The sequence below is a fragment of the Giraffa tippelskirchi genome, chromosome 1 (genome assembly GCF_054371585.1).
Source record: "Giraffa tippelskirchi isolate mGirTip1 chromosome 1, T2T-mGirTip1v1.2.pri, whole genome shotgun sequence".
In the NCBI taxonomy this organism is placed as follows: Eukaryota; Metazoa; Chordata; class Mammalia; order Artiodactyla; family Giraffidae; genus Giraffa; species Giraffa tippelskirchi.
Window position 1 is genome coordinate 90,564,978 of NC_137275.1, and position 21,158 is coordinate 90,586,135.

The following is a 21,158-nucleotide window of genomic DNA, read 5'->3' on the forward strand; positions in this document are numbered from 1 at the left end:
GCCTGGAGAATCCCATGGACAGAGAAGCCTGGTGGACTATAGTCCATGGGGTCTTGAAAGAGTTAGACACGACATTGACTAAACAATAAACTCATTGCTTGCTTCAAAAAAAAAAAAAAAAGCCACTCTATTTTAAAGAAGAAGGGAAAAACAAATATTAGTAACAACCTAGCAGTTTTTGCCACCAGTGCCTTTTATGGCTTACACCAACCCGTCTTTTGCCCCCATCTGCTCTTCTAAGCACTTTACACTGTTTGGCTCCACAGAGCCTCGGTGCTCCCTGACAACGCCCTTTCTTGGCCTTCCCTCATCCTTGGCTCGTATTCTGAAAGGCTTTGTCTCCCATCTCAACTGCCTCTGCTTCTTACCTCTCAGGTGTTGCTCAGATCACATTTCCTGCAGGAAGCCTTTCTAGGACCACAGTCGCAGTTACCCTCTGCCCTCCCCCCTTCTTTCAACTCATCTGTCACAGCTCTTGTTAACTTTCAGCCAACGTATTAAAATTTCAAAGTTAGTTTTCATATCTTATGTGATTCCCTCTTTCCCCTCACTTGCCTAGTAGAATAATTGCATCTACTAAATACTTAGTACATGTGTATTGAATTCCATTGCAGACCTAATGCTAGCAGGATAATAAGAGAAAGTCTTTTTGTGCAATAAGCGTGTTCTTTTTGTAAGGCAAAAAAAAAAAAAAAAAGATACATCAGCATTGTGAGTATCCTAGTCTATTTAATAGCTGTTGACTAATATATAGGTTGTTGGTTTCTTCAGTGAATAGTCTGTTAGGTAGAAGTGTAAATAGCAGTTTGTTTGAAAATACTGGCTCCCTAAACATGTAGGAAACATTAACAGTCTGGGTCTCTTGGAATGAGGGCATTTGATGTGCCTGAAATTAGGGCACTCCACTCAGAACAAACAATGAAAAAGAAGGGGAACAATAAAAACCTTTGTTTCTGAAAAGCACCTGAAAGTACTATAAATGGATGGACTTCAGGCTGGTCAGTGGGTCAAAAGGCAACACAGCCTGGGTGCCTCATATGTAATTGTTTGATAAACTTTTTCATGTGCTACTTTCTAAATTTCTCTTTCATGTTTTAGAGATATTTTCAAAATCCAGTTATTTGGGGAGGTTTTTACCTTGACTTGCATTTAATTATTTTGAGGTGTTTGACTTTTTTTTCCCCTTCTTTTTTAAAAATTTATTTTATTCCAGTCTAGTTGATTTACTAATTTTTTTTTCAATATGGCACTTGGGATGCATCTGTGATAACAATTCAGGTTGTATTCATACATAATTGTTAAGATTTATGGAATATCTTTCCTTTAAAATTAAAAAAATGTTTTAACTTGCATTTCTTGATTGGGCCTGGAACTTACATAAAGGATGGCTTACTTCTGGGACTTCTTTTTAAAACTGCATATAAACCATCTACCAGGTATACAGTTGACTGAAGCATAATGTTGGAAGGACCTCCTAGATAGTTCATTTCTTCTCACTGCTTTCTGTTGAATGTCATGCCGTATCTAAAATTGGATTTTTATGAATTCCCCCAGTGCATTTCTCTACCACTTATACTTGACTCTCTGGTCATCATTTCTTTCTGCAAGCTTTTACATTAAATACCTATAGAGCAGCAGTAAGGATTAGTCATGGTACAGGGTTCATTTGGGGTAAGTAACACAGGCAGGAAAGGTCTAAAGGTAAGATTGGCAAACAAACCTGTGGAGTGCTCAGCAAGGGGAGGGTTGGTGAGTCAAATGAGGAAATGTAGAAAACACCAAAGATAAAATGCACAACAGTTTCATAGAAGTGTTAGTGTTTTGAAGGATATGATGTTTGAGAACTGTCCAAAAATGGGAGCATCTCCCAGACTGGAGAAAAGTGTGGGCTGATATGGAAGGGAGCAGGTGTCAGGTACTAGAGACACAGGGTCACTGTTGACCCCTCTCCCCTTGGTCTTCAAGACCTATTGGCTCTTCACTCAGGGGTTAGTGAAGCCCATCTCGTCCTGTCAACAAACATAGATCATTTTATCTGCATGTCAGACTCCAGTCCATCCTGCATATCATCACCATGCTAATATTCCCAGGTTATTTTTATCAGGTAGTTCTCCTAAAGAGAATGATGAAGTGTTCACTTCTTGTAGACAGAGTGCATATTTCTCAGTCTGGAATTTAGGGAACATCATGATCTGGTACCACTCACCTATGATTGTCTACCTCTTATTCTTCTCCTAGTGTTTGCCCATCTCTTTGGCTTGATAAGCCTCCTCTAAATCAATGAGGCCCGTTTTGCTGTATAATTCTTCACACCTTGGATGGTTCACTGTCTTCTCTGTCTACCCGACTTCAAGTCCACCTCAAGACCTCCTCTTCGAGGCTTTCTGTACAACTCTGTATGGATATGTGATGATTTCTTCACAAATCCCACATGTGCCACCATTTTTGTTTATAAACATTGCCTTGAATTAAAAACATGATTGCTTTTTCTTTGTGTCTAGATTGTAAGCTCTTTGAGACCAGTGACCACACTATACAATGATTTTGCATCTATTTTAATATCTGGTATAGCACCATATACAGATTTGGTATAGAGCAAGACTTCTCAATCTGGCACCATCACATTTTGAGCTAGATAATTTTTTTGTGGGGAATTATCTGAGCATTGAAGGATGTTTAGCAGCATCACTATATACTCACTAGATGCTAGTGGCACCCTCTTCCCAGTGTGACTATAAAAAATGTCTTCATTTGTGCTAAAAGCCCCATAGACAGCAAAATATCCCCAGCTGAGAATTACTGTATAAACAGAATAAATTCTTATCAGCATCTTGGCAGGAATTGAAGACTATGAAAAGATTTGATTGATGGTTTACAGCATTTTGGGGTCTTGAATGATGACAAACTCAGCTGATGCAAGATTTGCAACGTAAAATGGGACATTCTCTTTCCTGTGATAAGCTATAGGAAGCCTATTATAGATTGATGAGCAATTATGATGTAACTTAAGGTTAAGGAAGGGCAAAATGACAGAAGTATACTGAAGTTGAAGTTTCCAAAATACTGAGTTTTAGTTTCTAATTCATTTTGAAGCATTTTATACTTGGAAATATCATTTCCAGTAAAATATTTGTTATTTAATTGGAAATTTATCTAGGGTTCATTTTTAACTAATATCTTTGGATTGAGAACTATGTTTTGAAGCATATTTGAGAAAATCATTTTGAAATTATGGGTGCAGGTTATTGTAAAGTGATAACCATTGACAAAAATCAGTTGTATATAGTTTTCCAGTTTTTCTTCTTTTTTGGCTATTTGAATATTGCCCTCAAGTTTAGCAAAATTTCCAGCCCCAAGCAATACACACATAAGCAATACACACACACACACACAAAATACACGTGTGTGATTGTGTAGTCTAGACAGTGCTTACTGCTCACTGTATTGTAAGTTCTTAGTTTTTTCTTTGATTATCAGACTAGTACATGACATAGATTCTACATGGTTGACGTGCTACTGAACTAGAAATAATGCATGATACCCTCTTTCCACAGCTGTGTGCCGGCCGCAGTGCAAACATGGTGAATGTGTTGGGCCAAACAAATGCAAGTGTCATCCTGGATATGCAGGGAAGACCTGCAATCAAGGTAGGGAAACCCTGCAAAAAGTAAACAGTCATAAACCCTCTCTACTCCTGCCTGATACAGAAACTTAAGTTCTCATGCTGACCACTTTTCCATGACCATTGTCCCCAAACATATGAGATGTCATTTCACTGAAAAATCTAATAATGGTAAATCTTGTTAAATCTATTTAATTGTGGGGCAGGTAAAGAACTTCATCCTTTCATTTACTATTAACTACGAAAATGCATTTTGAAAAAGAAAATGACAGCGTCAGTAGAAGCCTCACGTCTGCTCCTCCTCGGTCTTCCACTAACTATTTGGAAAGCTTTAGCAAACTGTTAGCCTCCTTGGATCTCTGTGAGATGACAAACACTTTAATACTCAAAGTCAGGTAGGAGGTTTGGCTTGAAATTTTGAGGTCCCTTCCAACTCTGAGCTCTTTGATCTTTGTGATTCAATTCCCTTCAACTTTTGACCAGTTTGTAAGGTTCCTCTGAGAAATCAAGATTTTGATTAACAAGTTATTTTTAATTTGGTGTCAGTTCCTTATAAAAGCAAATCTTTATTTAGTCTTCATGGTGCTAAGGTATTTTGCATATATTACCTGTTTTTATCACTGCAACAGTATTAGGAGGTAGAATGTTATTTATTATAATTAAGCTATAAATAATATTTCATTTTTCACTTGAAGAGACAGCGTATATACTCAGTGTTTTGTCCAGGTTCACAAAATTAGTTGGTAAAAGATCTATGTCAACTTAGAGCTGTTGTCTATATAACACATGTTCTTTCTACCAGTGTAGTTTTGGATGGAGAAAACATTGAAAATGTGATCCTTTGACTTGCCGCATTACAAGGCTGACAAGGCTTGTCTGTTTAATTAATTTCAACCAAAACCTTTCTCCATTCAGAGCTAAAAACAGATGTAAAGAAAAGATAGGGTTAGATTTCACTAGAAAGAGTCAAGGATAAAAAGAAAAAGTAAATTTTTTCATTTATTCCTTAAAGTAATATTTCCTAGCATTTTAAATGTCAAATGAAACAGTTTGTATAGGGTCTAACTGTCCCATAGATACTTAGTTGACCTCATCTGATACAGAAATGATCTTGGTGAAATATTCTTGTTCTTCAGTATCTGATGTTCCTTGAAGCGTGTCATGTAAACTTGTGATTTATAGACATAGTTTTCACAAGAATGAGGCACACTGAAATTTGAAGTTATGGGTAATTGTTCCTGAACTACCAGATGAAATCCATGTTAGTGAAATATGACATGTTTTTAAACCCATTTGATTTTAAAAACCCATTTAATTTTTCCTCTCCAGTGTAAGTTCTCAAGTAGCAGCATGTTCAGTTCTGATTATTGAGTTGTCAGTGTTCATCTTACAGTGCCAGCATGCTTCTTTTTTTAAAGTGCCGAACATAAAGCATCGCAGGTTTCATTAATATGTCAGCACCATGAAACGTTGTCCTCATGCCAGGAATGTATACAAAGAAGAGCATTAAAAGAAGCCACTATTGAGGTTGCAGAGAAATTCATTTAAATTTATTTGCAGGAGCTACATCAACTTTAATATGATTCAGAGACACTAAAACTATCATTGGAACATGGATCCATCTCTGGGTATCTCTGATTTTCAGAAAACTAGTTTACTGTGTACCTTTCCCTGCAATAATACCTGTTTCTGTTAAGAAAAATTAAAATACACTGAGTTGAAATCTTGCCTTCCCAAACTAAATATAGTTGGGGGGGAAGAGGATTTTATCAGTGACAAAATGGGATTTTACACCTGCAAAAATAGCGAGCCACTGAAAATGTAATTTCAAGTTCAGTCCTGAATATAAAACTTGAGTCAACAGTAAACCTACATGTTTTGATCATCTCTCTCTTTTCCTTTCTTACCATATAAGCAATTGCGGTAAGTTACATTCTTTGAGAGAAGGAACCATTTGTGGGGTCCCTCTGATTTCTTGGTTCCTGAAAATTTTTATCAAAATGATTTGCACATGATAAGTGCACATGAAATATTTGCTTAGTGACTGTTTCATATCATGGTTCTTGGTCCTAACACCATAGGAACTGAAAGAGTTCCCTGGAGTTGTTTGGTATAGCTCTTTATTCTTTGTATCTGTGGACTGTTTGTCAGGGTCAGAGAGGCTGCCGCAGTGATCTAGGTTGAGACAGAGAGCCCCAGAAATGTTAAATATTAGAACTAAGTGTCTACATATGCTACATAACAAATTAACTTAGACTGATTTTATCCAGACCATACATTTTAATAAAATAAGAAACATGCCTCAGAGATATGAGAAATCAAGCAGTTTTTTTTTTTTTTTTTTAAACCCAGGGTGTTTTTGTTTATTTTTTGGCCACACCATAGGGCATGTAGGATCTGAGTTCCCTGACCAGGGATCAAACTCGTGCCTCTTGCAATGGAAGCACAGAAGCCTAACCAGTAGACCACCAGGGAATTCCCTAGTTTCTTTTTTCTTGAGGAGAGTAATGTTAAGAAGAGTTAGACTTGAAATAAATTTCCACAGAACTGGAAATTAGCATTTGAGTAAAAGTAGGTTTGAGTATAAGGCAAAAATTATATCCACTAAAAATTGTGTTATGAGCTGTGTACTTTAAGAACTCACCCCCGGAGACTTGCTTGAACAGCTGAGTGAACAGCTCGAATAGATGACAAGCACTTAATGAGTGCTTTCAGAGCTGCCAGAGAGCAGAAGAGCAGGGCAGGCCCACTTTGGAACTGGCTTAATTTAGAAGCCTTGGCACAAGATTAGTGTGAATCTGCTAGTCATGGCTTGTGCTTCCCTCTGGGTCACTCTCTGGATTTGCCATAGCCAGATCACTTAGAAAATCATAGGTATGGACTAACCATATTCATTGTAATCTGAACTCTGGCAAGAATTTTTTTTCCAGCTTACTTTCTCTGGTAATTTTATTCATGAAGATTCCGCCTCTCCACCCACCTTGAGCCTCTGTACTCATACAAATCCCTTTCTCCTCAGCCAAAAAAGGATACTATTATAGATAATAGTGTTTTTCATAGCTTTACCATTAGAGAATAATTTGGGGCATGTAATGTATTATATCATTGCATATTTTTAGGAATGAAAGATATCCTGCTGAATTTACAACGTGCTTTACAGTATAATAATTTCAGAAGAAACAGTTCATAAATATCAGTTATTAATCTCTTGGCATGGTTTTTGTTTCAAATGTTGAATTCCTTATCCCGAGAAAAGAATAGGTATCTTGTAGCAGGGAACCAGACAGTCAACTTTGGTAAGCTAATTAGGTCTAAATTGATTGCCTTCCTTAGCACAATAGTCGGAGTGCTTTAACATTAAGATTAAGGTAGTTTCTTAAGGCTTTATTTTTTGAATGACGTGCGGTTTCAACCCCAGAAACCAATATTAATTTAATTGGGAAATTTAACTGGCTGTTAATAATGTGATAGTCTTGAAACAGGATGTGATTACCTACTTTGGTAACTACTCATAATATTTTGGTAAGCTAATAATGGCAACACCATTTTTTTTGCAGAAAGCTTCTAATGTATATTCTTTTTTTTCCCCAACCCCTGATATCTCAATCCTATCTGTGTCTGAGCAGGGTGTCTTACATATATTCTAATTAAAAGTGATCTGAATGTGACATTAGTTCTTACAACTGAATGAATACATCAATGATCTATCATGTTACTTATTTAAATGAGATATTTATGCAGATAAGTTTATGCATGATTATGTAAGGTTTTAAACTGTTGAACAACATACTAATATAGGAAAAGATATTAAGTTGGTCATTTAAGACCTAGATGTACCTAAACAGAGCAGGTTGATTATAGTCAATTTTTGTATAATCTTTGAGTTTTCTTTGTTGATGACTAAAATCATCTTTTTAAAAATGACCATCTCTTTTTTGTGTGTGCTTAAAAAAGTTGATATGAGGATGTGGATTGTTAACTTATAATGTTTGTGTATTCTTTGGAAGCAAGATGGCAGTGATAAATTTTAAGAAACACAGAAATTAAAACTGAAAGAGAGAAGCCAGAAGAACTTGAAATTAATTTTTGTAAAGTATCTAAAGCATCCATCAACTTTATGTAATTGTTTAATATATACTTACAAAGATTTTTAGGGCTAAAATGACATCAGTTCAAAGTTGACTCTTATTACCTTCTTCCTGGTGTGAAGAGGAACACCTCCACCCAACGCCTCTTGACCAAGGCAGTGAACAGCCTCTTTTACAACCCCCGGATCAACAAGCCACAAGTTTGCCTTCAAGGGGTGAGCGTGCCTTCTCTCAGGTGGCCTGCCCCTCCCACCTGCCCGGCTTCCTGCAGTATTGTCACTTCTTGCCAGCGTCCTGAAGGCTGGCCCAGGAGCGCCCCGTCCTCCATGTCCTGAGCATGTGAAGCAAGTGGCAGGAATTGTCACCTGGTGCCAATTCTCTGTGCTCTAAAAAGCCTGGCGCCTCTGCTGTCCTTTCCCTGCCTCAAGTACCCGTTGCCTTTCTTCTTCTCTTCTGAGTTTCAAACGTTTTCTCAGAGAATCAGATAACAAAGTAGCTTCTGTTTGCTTATGTAGGCGAAGTCAGGAATTCCACAGCACCTGAGATTGGGGTTTTGATGACTTCTGCTGAATAGATTTTAGAAGTGTTCAAGTCCTCTTCCCCACCACCTCATTTGGGGTGTAGAGTTTTAGGTCACCTGGAAATCAGACCATACGTTAGCTTCCCTCTTTTGGTGAACATCTTGTGATATTAGCAAGTCTGAGTTCTGGTTCCAGCACAGGCCTTAAGAGGCTCTATCATCGTGCTCAGTCGTGTCTGACTCTTTGCAGTCCCACGGACTGTAGCCCTCCAGGCTCCTCTGTCCATGAAATTTCCCAGGCAAGAATACTGGAGAGGGCTGTCATTTCCTCCTCCAGGGGATCTTCCTGACCCAGCAATTGAACCCGTGTCTCTTGCATCTCCTGTCTTGGCAGGCAGATTCTTTACCACTAGCACCACCTTGGAAGTCCGAAGTAGCTCTATAATTGTGAGCAAATCTTAAGCATACCAATTAGTAAGAGTAATTCCTGTTCTGTTCACCTGCAGGGCTGGTGTGAAAACAGAAACACAAAAATATTAACGTCTTCATTAGGCTGGAAAGTTTTATAGAAAAATTAAATGGCAGTATAACTTTACAGTATTTCTGGAAGACTTTTCCTCATAAATTTAGGAACTTAGAATGACTGAATTAAATTCATTTAAATTATTAATTACTGCCTATGCTCATAGGGAACTTGATTTGGATCAAGAAACTGGGGCAATAGGATGAATTTCAGAATCATTGAAAATTTAAGGGGTAAGAGTTATGACAGTTGACATACTGAGATCTGTTTGCCTGTGACCTCCACTTGAGTCAGACAAAATGTAAAAGCTTATTAGACTTCTGAGGCATTGCATAGTTTAAGCCTCAAAGGAAGGAAAAAAGGTCCAAATTACATTAAATGAATGAAAGATGATATTCCTTAAAAATCCATGGCATTATTTTACTCAATGAATCTCTTCCAGATTTTCAAGCTAATTTTCAGTGTCTGCATGCAAATAAAATTTCTGATTCTTTTTTCTTCCTGAAGTGTAATTATAATGCTATGCAGCTTGCATTTTTGTCCTAGACTAGCTCCTTCCCGCCTTCCCTGCCCATCCAAGCTCCTGAATTCACCCACTTGCTTAAATATACTCCTGACTGTAATAGACACTCCTGAAGAATTGTATATATAACAATATGAGTATTTGAATGTAAGTGGTTTAATTGTAAAGTTCTGTCCTTGATGTGATAAGATAGGTATATGATAGAAGTCATTCATTTTTTAATAATAGATTTCCCTTATGAAGTATATTACATTACAAACTTCTAGAGAAAGAGCAAAATTCAAGTAAATTTAAAATAAAGACAAGTTTTCTTTCCTAGGTTCTTTCGTCACCTTCTAAGAGTGATCTGAGAAAGTGTGATCAAGGGGAATTTTCATGTTCTTTATAATCTGCTTGTTATTGTAGGAGCCTTTCCTAGAAATTGGAAGTGTCATTTTCGAATTTCTGACTTAATTTGATAGTAATAAAAGTTACAAGGCCTATTACCCTAGAGATTTTGGAAGCAGAAAACATTAACTCAATTTTATAAGGTCAATAAGAAAATAAGGTATTAGTCCCTCAGTCATATCCTACTCTTTGTGACCTTGTGGACTATAGCCTGTCAGGCTCCTCTGTCCATGGAATTATCCAGGCAAGAATACTGGAGGGGGTAGCCATTTCCTTCCTCCAGGGAATCTTCCCAACCTGGGGATTGAACCCAAGTCTTCTGCATTGCAGGCAGAAATAAAGTACAATATAGTAATAATAGACTAGAACCTCTAAAGAATATTGAGGGAAAGGAAGTTCATCCATCACAGGACACCAGATGCTTTTAATCTTTTGAAGCGTCCTGCCTTAGAGTTCTAATATTTGGTAAATATTGAAAACCGTGGATAATTGTGGAATTCTATTTCATCATTTCTGCAGTGGTTTTGTAAGGGTCAGTGGGAAATTTTTAGGAAAGACTTGCGTGTGGCAGATGGGGCAATGGTGGCAGTCACTGAGGACATGGACAGCGGCCAGCTGTCAGGGGTGTCACCCAGCCTCTCATCAGCTGTTAGAGTACAGCTTTCTCAAATTGCTTTCAGCCTATTTGGATGCTTATGTGTCAATTTAATAATAGTAAAATAGCCAACACGTGTCTCCATATTTGCCCCCCGAATGCTACATGTTTATTTCATTTTCCATATCACTTTATAGGTGATTCTCAGGTTTGTTTGGGTCTTTTTTTATTGAAATTATGATATCTTACTGATTTTTCATTTCCTTTCAGTTTTATGGTCCTTAACCCCTAAGTGTTTTCTTTTCTTATGGGAAGGGAAAGATAAATTTGATTGAAGACCACCAGCAAGCCCAGTCTGAGTTGTAAAGACTCTCATGGCCATCCTCAGGGGCACTTTATCTACCAAGACTTGAGCGACCTCAGCTGGGCTTCAGCTTTAGTTCATGGCCATAGTGTCCGCAGACATTTCCATCGGCATAAATATGCCTTGTAAACAAGCTACCTGGTGCTGTACACATCTAACCAATCCCATCGGGAACCCACAGAAGTTTCTGATCTCTTTAAGAGTAAACCTAAGGGTTCTTAATTGACACATTTTATATCCATCAATATACTTCCCTCGAGGTATAGAATTCAATGTTACTCTATTCTTTCTTGTACTATTCTATTCCTGCTTAGTACAGAGGAATATTTAAAACACAAAGCCTTTCTCTTAATGTATTCAGATTTAAATACTGTTTACTATAATATCAGTCAGGGATTTATCAAAGCCAGGTGTGAATCTGCGGGGACACATTAGGCATCGTAATTAACTCCTAGAACACGAGAAAAGACTGCTTGACTCTAATTTTTAATAAATATTGAAATACAAGGTAGAAGAATATAAGAAGTGGAATGAATTTCTCTGTCTTTTCTCTTTGATTTAAAAATTTTACTCATTTTAATGGGGGGGAAAATCAAATTTTTGTTGATACTATAATTTGCAAAGCAGTTTCTTTGAGGAAATTTTTTTTTAAAAATTTTAATTATGATTCTGTTTTGAATATCCTTGACTGGGCAAGAGTATACGAAGTTTAAAAATAAAGAAAGCACAGGAGATGATGAAGGTATCTGGTTTATTTATGTAACCTCCCCAGGCTTCACCCAGCTGGGGATCTGCTTACAGTTGTGTTAAGGTTAGAAAAAAGACTAAGTCGGCAAGTTGGTAAAATAGTTTTAAACTTTTTATATGAAATAACTATTTGGTTTTAAGAAAACAATGTACTTGGTTACATTAAGTATATAAATATGTATAGATTTTTAATAAATGAGCAGGTCAGATTTAAATTTAGTTAGATTTGAAAACAACTTGTAACTAGATACATTTCCAGTTTGATGATATGGATTAATAGATAATTAAATTAGGCTAATCAGGTGCCTCTGCTGGCAGTCCTGACAAAATAAACATGTCATATTTCCTTTTAATGAAATTTGTATTTTGGGCATTAGTGTTTCAGTGTATATTTGTCATGAGATTTATTTTCACTTGAGGCAGTGTTCAACTTGGGTCAGAAAAGTCTCACGTGAAGTTTATTAACTTCCTTGGTTTTGCTATTTAAACCAGTAAACCTAAAGTACAGGATGATAGTCTATTATGTATTGTCCATTTGTATTTCTATATGCCCTTCCTAACTGCAGAATGAATGAAAATAATGTTGGAGGGTCTTTTTTTAAGTTTATTTTGTGACTCGAATGCTTTACTATAGTAGGAGACTGAAGCTTCTTTGAGATCAGTTTATAGACTATGAATAAGAGGAACCTCAACAACGATCACTCTAATTCATTGAGCTTCTATCCTCTTAAAAAAAAAATAGCCTTTCTTTGGGAAGGTCAAAGCCGTCTAATGTTAAAAATCCGTATACTTTCTGTAAACTAAGATAGGTTCACACAGTATCTTCTTTAAACAGAGACAAGAAGAAATTGAAGTAGGAAGATCACACTGGCCAGAGTGAATCTAGTAGTATAACCCCAGATATTTTGAGGATGTTGAAGTCAGATAGATGGTGTATGCACTGCTCTTTCTAGGGATGATAAGCCATGTATGTGTCAGTGAGGAGAATTTCCCCAACTGTCCTGTAAACAGAGATCACATGTATTAGATTATTTAAGCCCCAGAAATTCACACAGCCTTCTGTTGTTATAAGGCTTCCGGTCACCTTTGATAGGAGACTCTTCACGGCTCTAGTGTAACCAGCATTAAAATGAAGACACTGTAAGCAAACAATCTCTTATTTATGGCTGGTTACTATAGCTTGATTGACTTTTTCCCTTCATTCTTCAGCATAGAGAAGCATTTTCAGTGGTTTGCAGTGGTGTCGAGGTTTTGTCATCTTTCTGCTTCCACCCCGTTCTTTTCAGATCTAAACGAGTGTGGCCTGAAGCCGCGGCCCTGCAAGCACAGGTGCATGAACACTTACGGCAGCTACAAGTGCTACTGTCTCAACGGATACATGCTTATGCCGGATGGGTCCTGCTCAAGTATGTCAAGAATCTTAACTGCTTTATAAGTGCTCTGGGCTTGACTTCATGCTGTGCTCTGGAAGTGTGTGAAAGTGGCCTCCTAACCCTCTTCCGAAGCAGGATGTGAGCGCGTGTTTGTATGTGTGCCTGAGGAATGGAAAACCAGAAGAGCTGCCCACTGTAGGTGTATAGCATTCTTTTACCATGGGTACCAATGTCAAATTGACTTGGAAACAGTCTTTAGGACATGCATCACACAACTAATGTGTTTTCTGATGTTATTCCTCGCACATTTCCCCGTCTTCCATCTGGTTTTAGAACTGTTCCATGTTGGAAAAGAACCTCGGTGACCATTTGAGGACTGTTGTGCTCTCCATAAGGCTGGACAGTAAACTGTTGCTGGTAGGGAATCTACCCAGCCTGGTTACTGAGTATAAACCCCCCATAAGTACCCACTCACTTCAGTTTTACATTTCTTTATAATAGTCTGAAGACTAAGTTATGGCTTCTTTCTTGAAAAAGCGTAGTTCAAATGAAAAAAAAAATGTTTATACTAACTTAAAAATAGATTTCACATGTGTCTTGGTAAGAAAGAAATGGATGGTGTTTCCTACTATCATTTGGATGTGTTTTATAAGTGGAAAATGGCCTAAAATTCTCTGCAGGCTGAACATTGAAGTGAGGTTGTGGTTATATGATATCTTATAGTTAATGACTTGAATTTTATTTTTATTGAACTATCAGCTAGATCGGTTAATTATCAATAGTTATCAGCTATCTCTAATTGGATTGCATTTTATAAAATAAAAAGGTTAGCTAATTTTATGTATCATTTCATATTGAGCATGGAACTTTTTACAGTGAGGCGAGTGCATGCTTATGAACAAGTGGGAGGGATGCTAGAATCCTCTATCCTTGTACAACTCACTGGGAAATATGCTGTACCTGGAGACATTTAAGGGATGGTTGAAACACTTACTTGAATGTTTTAGCTAAGACCAGCACTTAATATGAGTAATCTGGAAAAATAACCTCAATTTTCTATTCGGCTTGGCCACTGGAAAATTTTCCAGATAATTTTCCTAAGTTTTACATTTGTCTTTTAGTTCTTCAGATGCATTAAGGGTCTTCCCCAGATACTAACAGAACTGGTTCACTTCTTAGTCATCTCTGAGAGAAGAAGGTCTCTGTGTCCTTCCTCCTATTTTTGACTTTTTTTAGATTGTCGGAAAATTAAGCCCGCCTTGTGTTCGTTGTTGATTCAGCGTCACTGATTTCAGGATAGGTAGAAAACATAGTTGCTTTAGGTACCAGGCGTGCGCTCTGTCTCTCTGGGTCAGACAGTCACTGTCTTTGCAGGTGCCCTGACATGCTCCATGGCAAACTGTCAGTATGGCTGCGATGTTGTCAAAGGTCAAATTCGGTGTAAGTGCCCCTCTCCCGGCCTCCAGCTGGCTCCTGATGGGAGGACCTGTGTGGGTGAGTTGTAAGACCAAGCATCTCTGTCAGCAGCCTCTTGAGGGTAAGGAAGAAAAGGAAATGTGATGGAGGGAAGGGAAAAGGGCAGTTAAATAATATCAGGTAATTAGTTGCCCTTGAGAGGATATCACGTGTCTCACAGGGGGCCCTCCTGTCTCTGTGAAAACCTTGTGAGGGACAGGAGGAAGGTTCAGGCAGAGGAAACCGCAGGTGCAAAGGCACTGAAGTGTAGAGGGAGCACAGTGTTCGGGGAACGAGAAAAGCTCAGTATTTCTAAGAAAGACATAAGAGGCAGTGAGTGTTGAAGCTGAGCGGGTAGACAGGGCTAGAGTGCATGTATGCACTAAAGGATTCGATTTTTTTCCCTGTGAATTAGGAAGGCAGTAAAGATAAGAGTGTGGGCTTTGATTTCAAACCTGGCTCTGCCATAGACTTGATATGTAACCTTAGGTAAGAGACATCCTTTCTTTGAGCTTGAGTCTTTTCATTTTTAAAATGGGAATAATGCTACGTGGAACCTTTGTGAGAACTGAATGAGATCATGGATGCAAAGAGCTTAGCATCTAGTAAGCTAAGCTTGTAGTACCTTGCATGTAGTAAGCACTGAGTGAATGGAGGTGTTTGGGGACTCAAGAGATATTTATGGAGTACTTTCTATGTTCCAGACACTGTTAAGTGCTAGGATGTAAAGTAATGGACAAAGCAGACCAGATTTTAATCCTTCCAAAACCGATATTTTAATGGGAGAGACAGAAAAGAAAAAAATATCCAGTGAAATTACAAACAAAACCAACTGTTAATATGAGGTACTAAGAGAGTGAAAAACAGAAAGGATCTGTTTTAGAAAATAACGGTCAAGATAGCCATAAAGTAAGACCTGGACCACTGGCCATATGAAGAATCAGCCAAGCAGGTGAACATATTATAGAGCACTGCAGTGAAACAGAGGCTGATTTCTTTGAGGTTTGGAAAGAAAAAAGACCATACCCTTAAGTACACGGTATGAGGGGTGGTGGCTTAAGATACAGCCGGTGAGAGAGGTGAGGACTGTTTATTATAGGGTCACCAAAGACATGGTGAGGAATGAGGAATGGATTCAGAAAGCAAGTAGAAACAGTCGAGAATTCTGAGCATGGTAACAATCCCTTCTTAGGTCTTGAGAGTGAAAGTCGCTCAGTCATGTCCGACTCTTTACAACTCCATGGACTGTAGCCTGCCAGGCTCCCCTGTCCATGGAATTCTTTAGGCAAGAATACTGGAGTGGGTAGACATTCCCTTCTCCAGGAGATCAAACCCAGGTCTGCCTCATTGCAGGCAGATTCTTTACCATCTGAGCCACCAGGGAAGTCTCTCATGTCTTAATAAAATCATTTGGTGGCAATTGAGTGGGAATGCTTTGGAGGGGGTAAGATTGGCAGAGGAAAGACCAGTTTGAAGGCTCCTATAATAGTCTATCCTGGGAGAGCTTGGACTACAGTCATGGCAGTAGGTGAAGAGCAGAGTAAATGAGTTCACAGAATTTGCCAGAGAAAGAAACAGCTGGGCTCAATGATTTGGAGGTTAAAGGAAATAGGGTTGTCAAGGATGACTCAAGTTTCCAGTTCAAGCTAACAAGGGGATACAGGTGTAGTGCATCCTGTGATGTGGTACAAGAGGAGGACAGCTTGGGTTGGAAGGATGAATTGAAATTTGGAGACACAGAATTTATGTTGCCTTTCAGGGCAACCAGCCGGATAACATTTATGATGAGCCACTACGTGTCAGGCAACCGTTTGCAGATAATTGTTTATTTTAAAATCTACTCCACCTGAACATGCTGTTGCTCTTCCTAAAATGCAGCTGGCTTCTGTTTCTAGACATTGATGAATGTGCTACTGGAAGAGCCTCCTGCCCCAGATACAGGCAGTGTGTGAACACTTTTGGGAGTTACATCTGCAAATGTCATAAAGGCTTCGACCTCATGTACATAGGAGGCAAATACCAATGTCACGGTAACAAACCCCAACCATTGCGTTGTGTTGTTTTTTCCTGTGGAGCGGAAAGATCTCTTAATTATGATGATGACTGGGATGTCAAGGGCACAGGAGGTTACTGCAATTAAATTAAGCAGGCGTGAAATTCAAACTGTGGCAGTTCTGGATGCAAATGTACTTTATTTCTTCCCTTTATCTGCGATTTTACGTGAACCTTCACATTGCAAAAAAGAGGCTTTTTTTTTTTTAAAAAAACTATGTATTTTTTGTGAGTCATCGTATTTATCTCCCAAATAAACCTCTTCTTTTTCTACTTCCTGATGCAGATATAGATGAATGCTCCCTTGGGCAGTATCAGTGCAGCAGCTTTGCGCGATGTTACAACATACACGGGTCCTACAAGTGTAAATGTAAAGACGGATACCAGGGCGATGGACTGAATTGTGTGTGTGAGTCATGCTTCTCTCCCAGCTCTGAATTCCAGCAGGAAGTACAGGGTTACACAAAGGCCATTGCTAGAGAAGATAAGGAACAAGATTAATTATTCAAAGAAATATCATTTTTCATAGCTAGTAAAACTAGTCTGTGATTTCCACAACTAAAATCACTTGCTCAGGTGTTTTAAAAAATTAAAGACTCAATGATAGACTCTAATCTTAAAAGCATTCAGTTCCTTGACTAAACTCTCTCAATAGCTTCTCGTTAGCTGGTAAGACATTTTAGAGCCCTTCCTGAGAATTTGATTTTGTTATAATCAGAAATAAATGTATGTTTGTCATTATCATTATCATTAGACTATAATGATGGGATAATCTGAATATTTTGTACATTTTTGTTCCTCTGGCTTATGCCTCCAATTCTGCTATTAAAAAAGCATTTCTGTATTTATTTTCTCTATGTTCAGAACTGTTTTGCTTTTTAAAACTTTATACATTCTGTTTGTAATATGGCTGTGTTACTAGCCATGGAAAAAAATACCCTTCAAGATGAAAGTTTCACAAACCAAAGGCCACAATTTAGCATACATTTCATGCAGCAATAGATAAATTAAAATTTTCTGTAGTAAAATATTTACTGAAGATCATGGGGCATAAAATCAGGATTAAAGGATTTTTGAAGGGTCGTGTAGTTATACTCCCAGTCTGGAGTAGATCATTCCAGGAAGATTAAATATTAATTCCTTTTGGTGAATACAATCAAGGACAAAGTTTCCACAGATGATCTTCATGATCTCTGGACATTTTTCTACAAAGCATTTGTATAAATTAGTAAAGGGGAAGGAAAACCAAATATAAAACAATAAATAGAACGTTTAGTGAGAATGTGTTTGTGTGTGAATTGAATTTATATAAAGTGTGGAAGAGAAAAGTATTAGTCTTTAGACAATTCTAAACATGATTTTATATTGCTAATATACATGTACCATGGGGACATTTAACATTGACTCTAAATACACATTTCTCATACTTTAAAATTTTAGAATATCTCTGCATTTAAAAAAAACACTGATTCTTATTTCTTTCTACTTTACAAATACTTAAAACTGTGTTTCGATACATTTTACTATAGAAACACAATATAATTCTTGTATACATCCACCAGATATGTTTATGCGATATGTGTTTATGAGTATATATATATTTATATATTATATATACACACTAGTATTTGCTTTTTTTCTTTTTTAAACAGCGTGACTTACATTAAGGGAATATTCTAAATGTAAAAAATAAGCCTCATTGGCATGAGGTATTTTGATGTGTGTGTTTTTTACAATTCGATATCTTTCTTTTTAAGGAGAGATGGTCCTGCACTAATTGAAATATATTTACTCTTCTAGATATTCCAAGAGTAATGATTGAACCTTCAGGTCCTATTCATGTACCAAAGGGAAATGGTACCATCTCAAAGGGTGGAGGAGGACACAGTAATTGGATTCCTGATGTCAGAAGTACTAGGTGGCCTCTGAAGACACCATACATACCTCCCGTCATTACTGACAGGCCCACTTCTAAGCCAACAGTAGGGCCTACACCAAAGCCAATGCCAGAGCCTACACCACCTCCACCTCCACCCCCACCCACAGAACTCAGAACACCTCCACCAGCAACAGCCCCGGAAAGACCAACCACCAGACTGACAACTGTAGCGCCAGTTGCCACCACATCTCCAAGAGAGATTACAGTTGACAACAGGATACAGACGGATCCTCAGAAACCTCGAGGAGATGTGTTCAGTAAGTCATAAATGGTACCACATTTGGGGGGATTTTTTCCCCAGTTTTTTTTGAGATGTAATTGATATTCAGCATTGTAGAAGTTTTGTTTGTTTTTTTTTAATAAATTTATTTATTTTAGTTGGGGGCTAATCACTTTACAATATTGTAGTGGTTTTTGCCATACATTGACATGAATCAGCCGTGGGTTTACATGTGTTCCCCATTCAGCATTGTAGAAGTTTAAGGACACACAGCATAATGGTTTGACTCATGCTGTGCTGTGCTTAGTTGCTCAGCTGTGTCCAGCTCTTTGTGATTCCATGGACTGTAGCCCGCCAGGTTCCTCTGTCTGTGGGGATTCTCCAAACAAGAATACTGGAGTGGGTTGTCATGCCCTCCTCCGGGGGATCTTCCCAATCCAGAGATCGAACCCAGGTCTTTGCCCATTTTTTAATTGAATTATCGGGGTTTTGTTTTTTTTTTTTGCTATGAAGTTATGAGTTGCCTGTATATTTTAGATACTAACCCCCTTGCCAGATATATGATTTGCAAATATTTTTCCTCATTCTTTAGGCTGTCTCTTCATTCTGTCGATGGTTTCTTTTGCTGTGCAGAAGCTTTCTAGTTTAATGTTATCCTGCTTATTATTTTCTTGCTTGTGCTTTAGGTCCCATCAAAGGAAATCATTGCTAAGACCCATGTTGAGGAACTTTCTTCCTGTTTTCTTCTAGGGGTTTTGTGGTTTCAGGTCTTTTGTTCAAGTCTTGAATTCATTTCAAGCTAATTTTTGTGAGTAGTATAAGATAAGGGTCTGGATTCATTCTTTTACCTGTGATTATCCAGTTTTCCCAGCACCATTTATAAAGAGACTGAATTTTCTCCATTAAGTATTCTTGGGTCCCTTGTCAAATGTTATTTGACCTATATGCTTGGGTTTATTTTTTTAACTCCTGATTTTGTTCCATTGGTCTCAATGTCTGTTTTTATGCCAGTACCGTACTGTTAGATGACTGTATCTTTCTAGTATAGCTTAAAGTGTGCGCCTACCACCTTGTTCTTCTTTCTCAGGATTGCTTTGGCTGTTTGTGGTCTTTTGTGTTAGCCACAAGCCATGTCTTGAATAAGAATTAGTTATACATAGTATAAGTCATATGTCCCTATTGTTACATATTATAAAGAGCTATATCAAAGTCTGTCAATTGGGCAACTAAGAATATGAATGGAAATGAAAAGAATAAGTAGATCCTGGCTCCTGTTCAGTATGAGAATTCTCCTAACCTGTTCAAATTTACTTGAAAACTTTCAGAGATGGGGAGCTTAATATAGCACATGCCATTTAACTTTTTTTTTTTTTTAATAAATGTATTTATTTTAGTTGGGGGCTAATTACTTTACAATATTGTAGTAGTTTTTGCCATACATTGACATGAATCAGCCATGGGTTTACATGTGTTCCCCTTCCTGGACTCCCCTCCTAAGTGTTCATTCATTCAACCAGTAAACATTTTCAGTACGTTTTAGAATGCCAGGCCCTGTATTAGGCACTGGGCTTACGAAGGTAAAACAGAAAAGCATATACTCTGATGGAAAAGACAGTTGCCCTGAAGGTAACTATAGTACTTAATTAGTGGGAGATAAGTGGAGGTAAAGAAGAGGGATACCTAACTGGCCAGGGACAGTTTGGGGAATGGGGAGGCTTCTTGAGTGAAATGGGGCAAAGGATATTAAAAAAAGGGAGGCGTGGTTCACAGGCACAACACAACAGGGGTGCAACGGTAGGAAGCAGCATAGCACATGCAAAAACTACCAACAGACTGGCAGGTTGAGCCAAGGATTGACGAGAAAAACTGGCCAACTACCCCTCGTATTTACTGTAAACTGGTGGTTAGATCTATATGAGAGCCAGGTTGGATTCACGATTCCAGATTTTTAATGGGTGTCAACGGAGATAGAGACTGTAGGTAAAGAAGTTTTGAAAGGGGGGACGAGGTTGTCCCCTTATTACCAGAACAAAATTTGCTTTGTTCAACCTCTTTTTGAGCCTTTTAATGTGTTATCTTTTTTTAAAGTCTCTTTCTTCCCATTATTCCTCTCTATACCAACACACATGTGAATTTAAAAATAACATTGAAGTTCGCCCATAGGATTTAGCAGGATAAAACTGGGGAGATGTAGGGCTCCAATGATGTTTGAGAGCACTCGTTCTAAGAGAGTGTGATCTTAAAGACTTGCCCTCAGAAAGAATTACCTTGATCCCATGCCAAGGCTGTTGGATGCTGCAGATAGCGTGTCTGCTTTGGGATACTCCTGCCAAAAATTAAATTCCACTCTCAGTTCATCTTCAGTCATAGCTGCTGGTTAAATTAGCGTGGATGAGGATATTTTGGAAGCTTCTTAATTTGCTCTCTGGAGACTATAGCATATATTCCAAATAAGGGAGTAGTTCTAAGATTTTAATTCAGAACAAACAACTGGGATTCATTCACTGTGAAAACAGAGGAACCTTAGCACTATATTAGTTCAACACCATTTATTCATGGGATATTTTCTTCATTTCTGGCATAATAATTTCTTGCTGTTGTTGTTGTTCAGTCACTAAGTCGTGTCTGAGTCTTTGCAGCCTCATAGACCACAGCACATCAGGCCTCCCTGTCCCTCACTATCTCCTGGAGTTTGCCCAAGTTCATAATTTCTTAAGCCATCCTTATTCTCCACTGGTCTGAGAACAGAC

The 21,158-nt window shown here is 38.0% G+C and overlaps 1 protein-coding gene across 10 annotated transcripts in view; it reads left to right on the forward strand.

The window, feature by feature from the left end:
- Positions 1-21,158, forward strand: part of NPNT (nephronectin) — a 76,543-nt gene that overhangs the window by 32,058 nt on the left and 23,327 nt on the right. For 6 of the 10 annotated variants that reach the window (XM_081484116.1, XM_081484091.1, XM_081484124.1 and 3 more), the window contains 6 exons: positions 3,555-3,647; positions 12,656-12,775; positions 14,117-14,236; positions 16,093-16,227; positions 16,536-16,658; positions 18,050-18,445. In XM_081484116.1, coding sequence (XP_081340242.1) covers positions 3,555-3,647; positions 12,656-12,775; positions 14,117-14,236; positions 16,093-16,227; positions 16,536-16,658; positions 18,050-18,445 — 987 coding nt within the window. Of the gene's footprint in view, positions 1-3,554; positions 3,648-7,832; positions 7,926-12,655; positions 12,776-14,116; positions 14,237-16,092; positions 16,228-16,535; positions 16,659-18,049; positions 18,446-21,158 lie in introns of all 10 variants that reach the window. The other 4 variants (XM_081484073.1, XM_081484106.1, XM_081484080.1 and 1 more) reach the window with 2 other exon arrangements.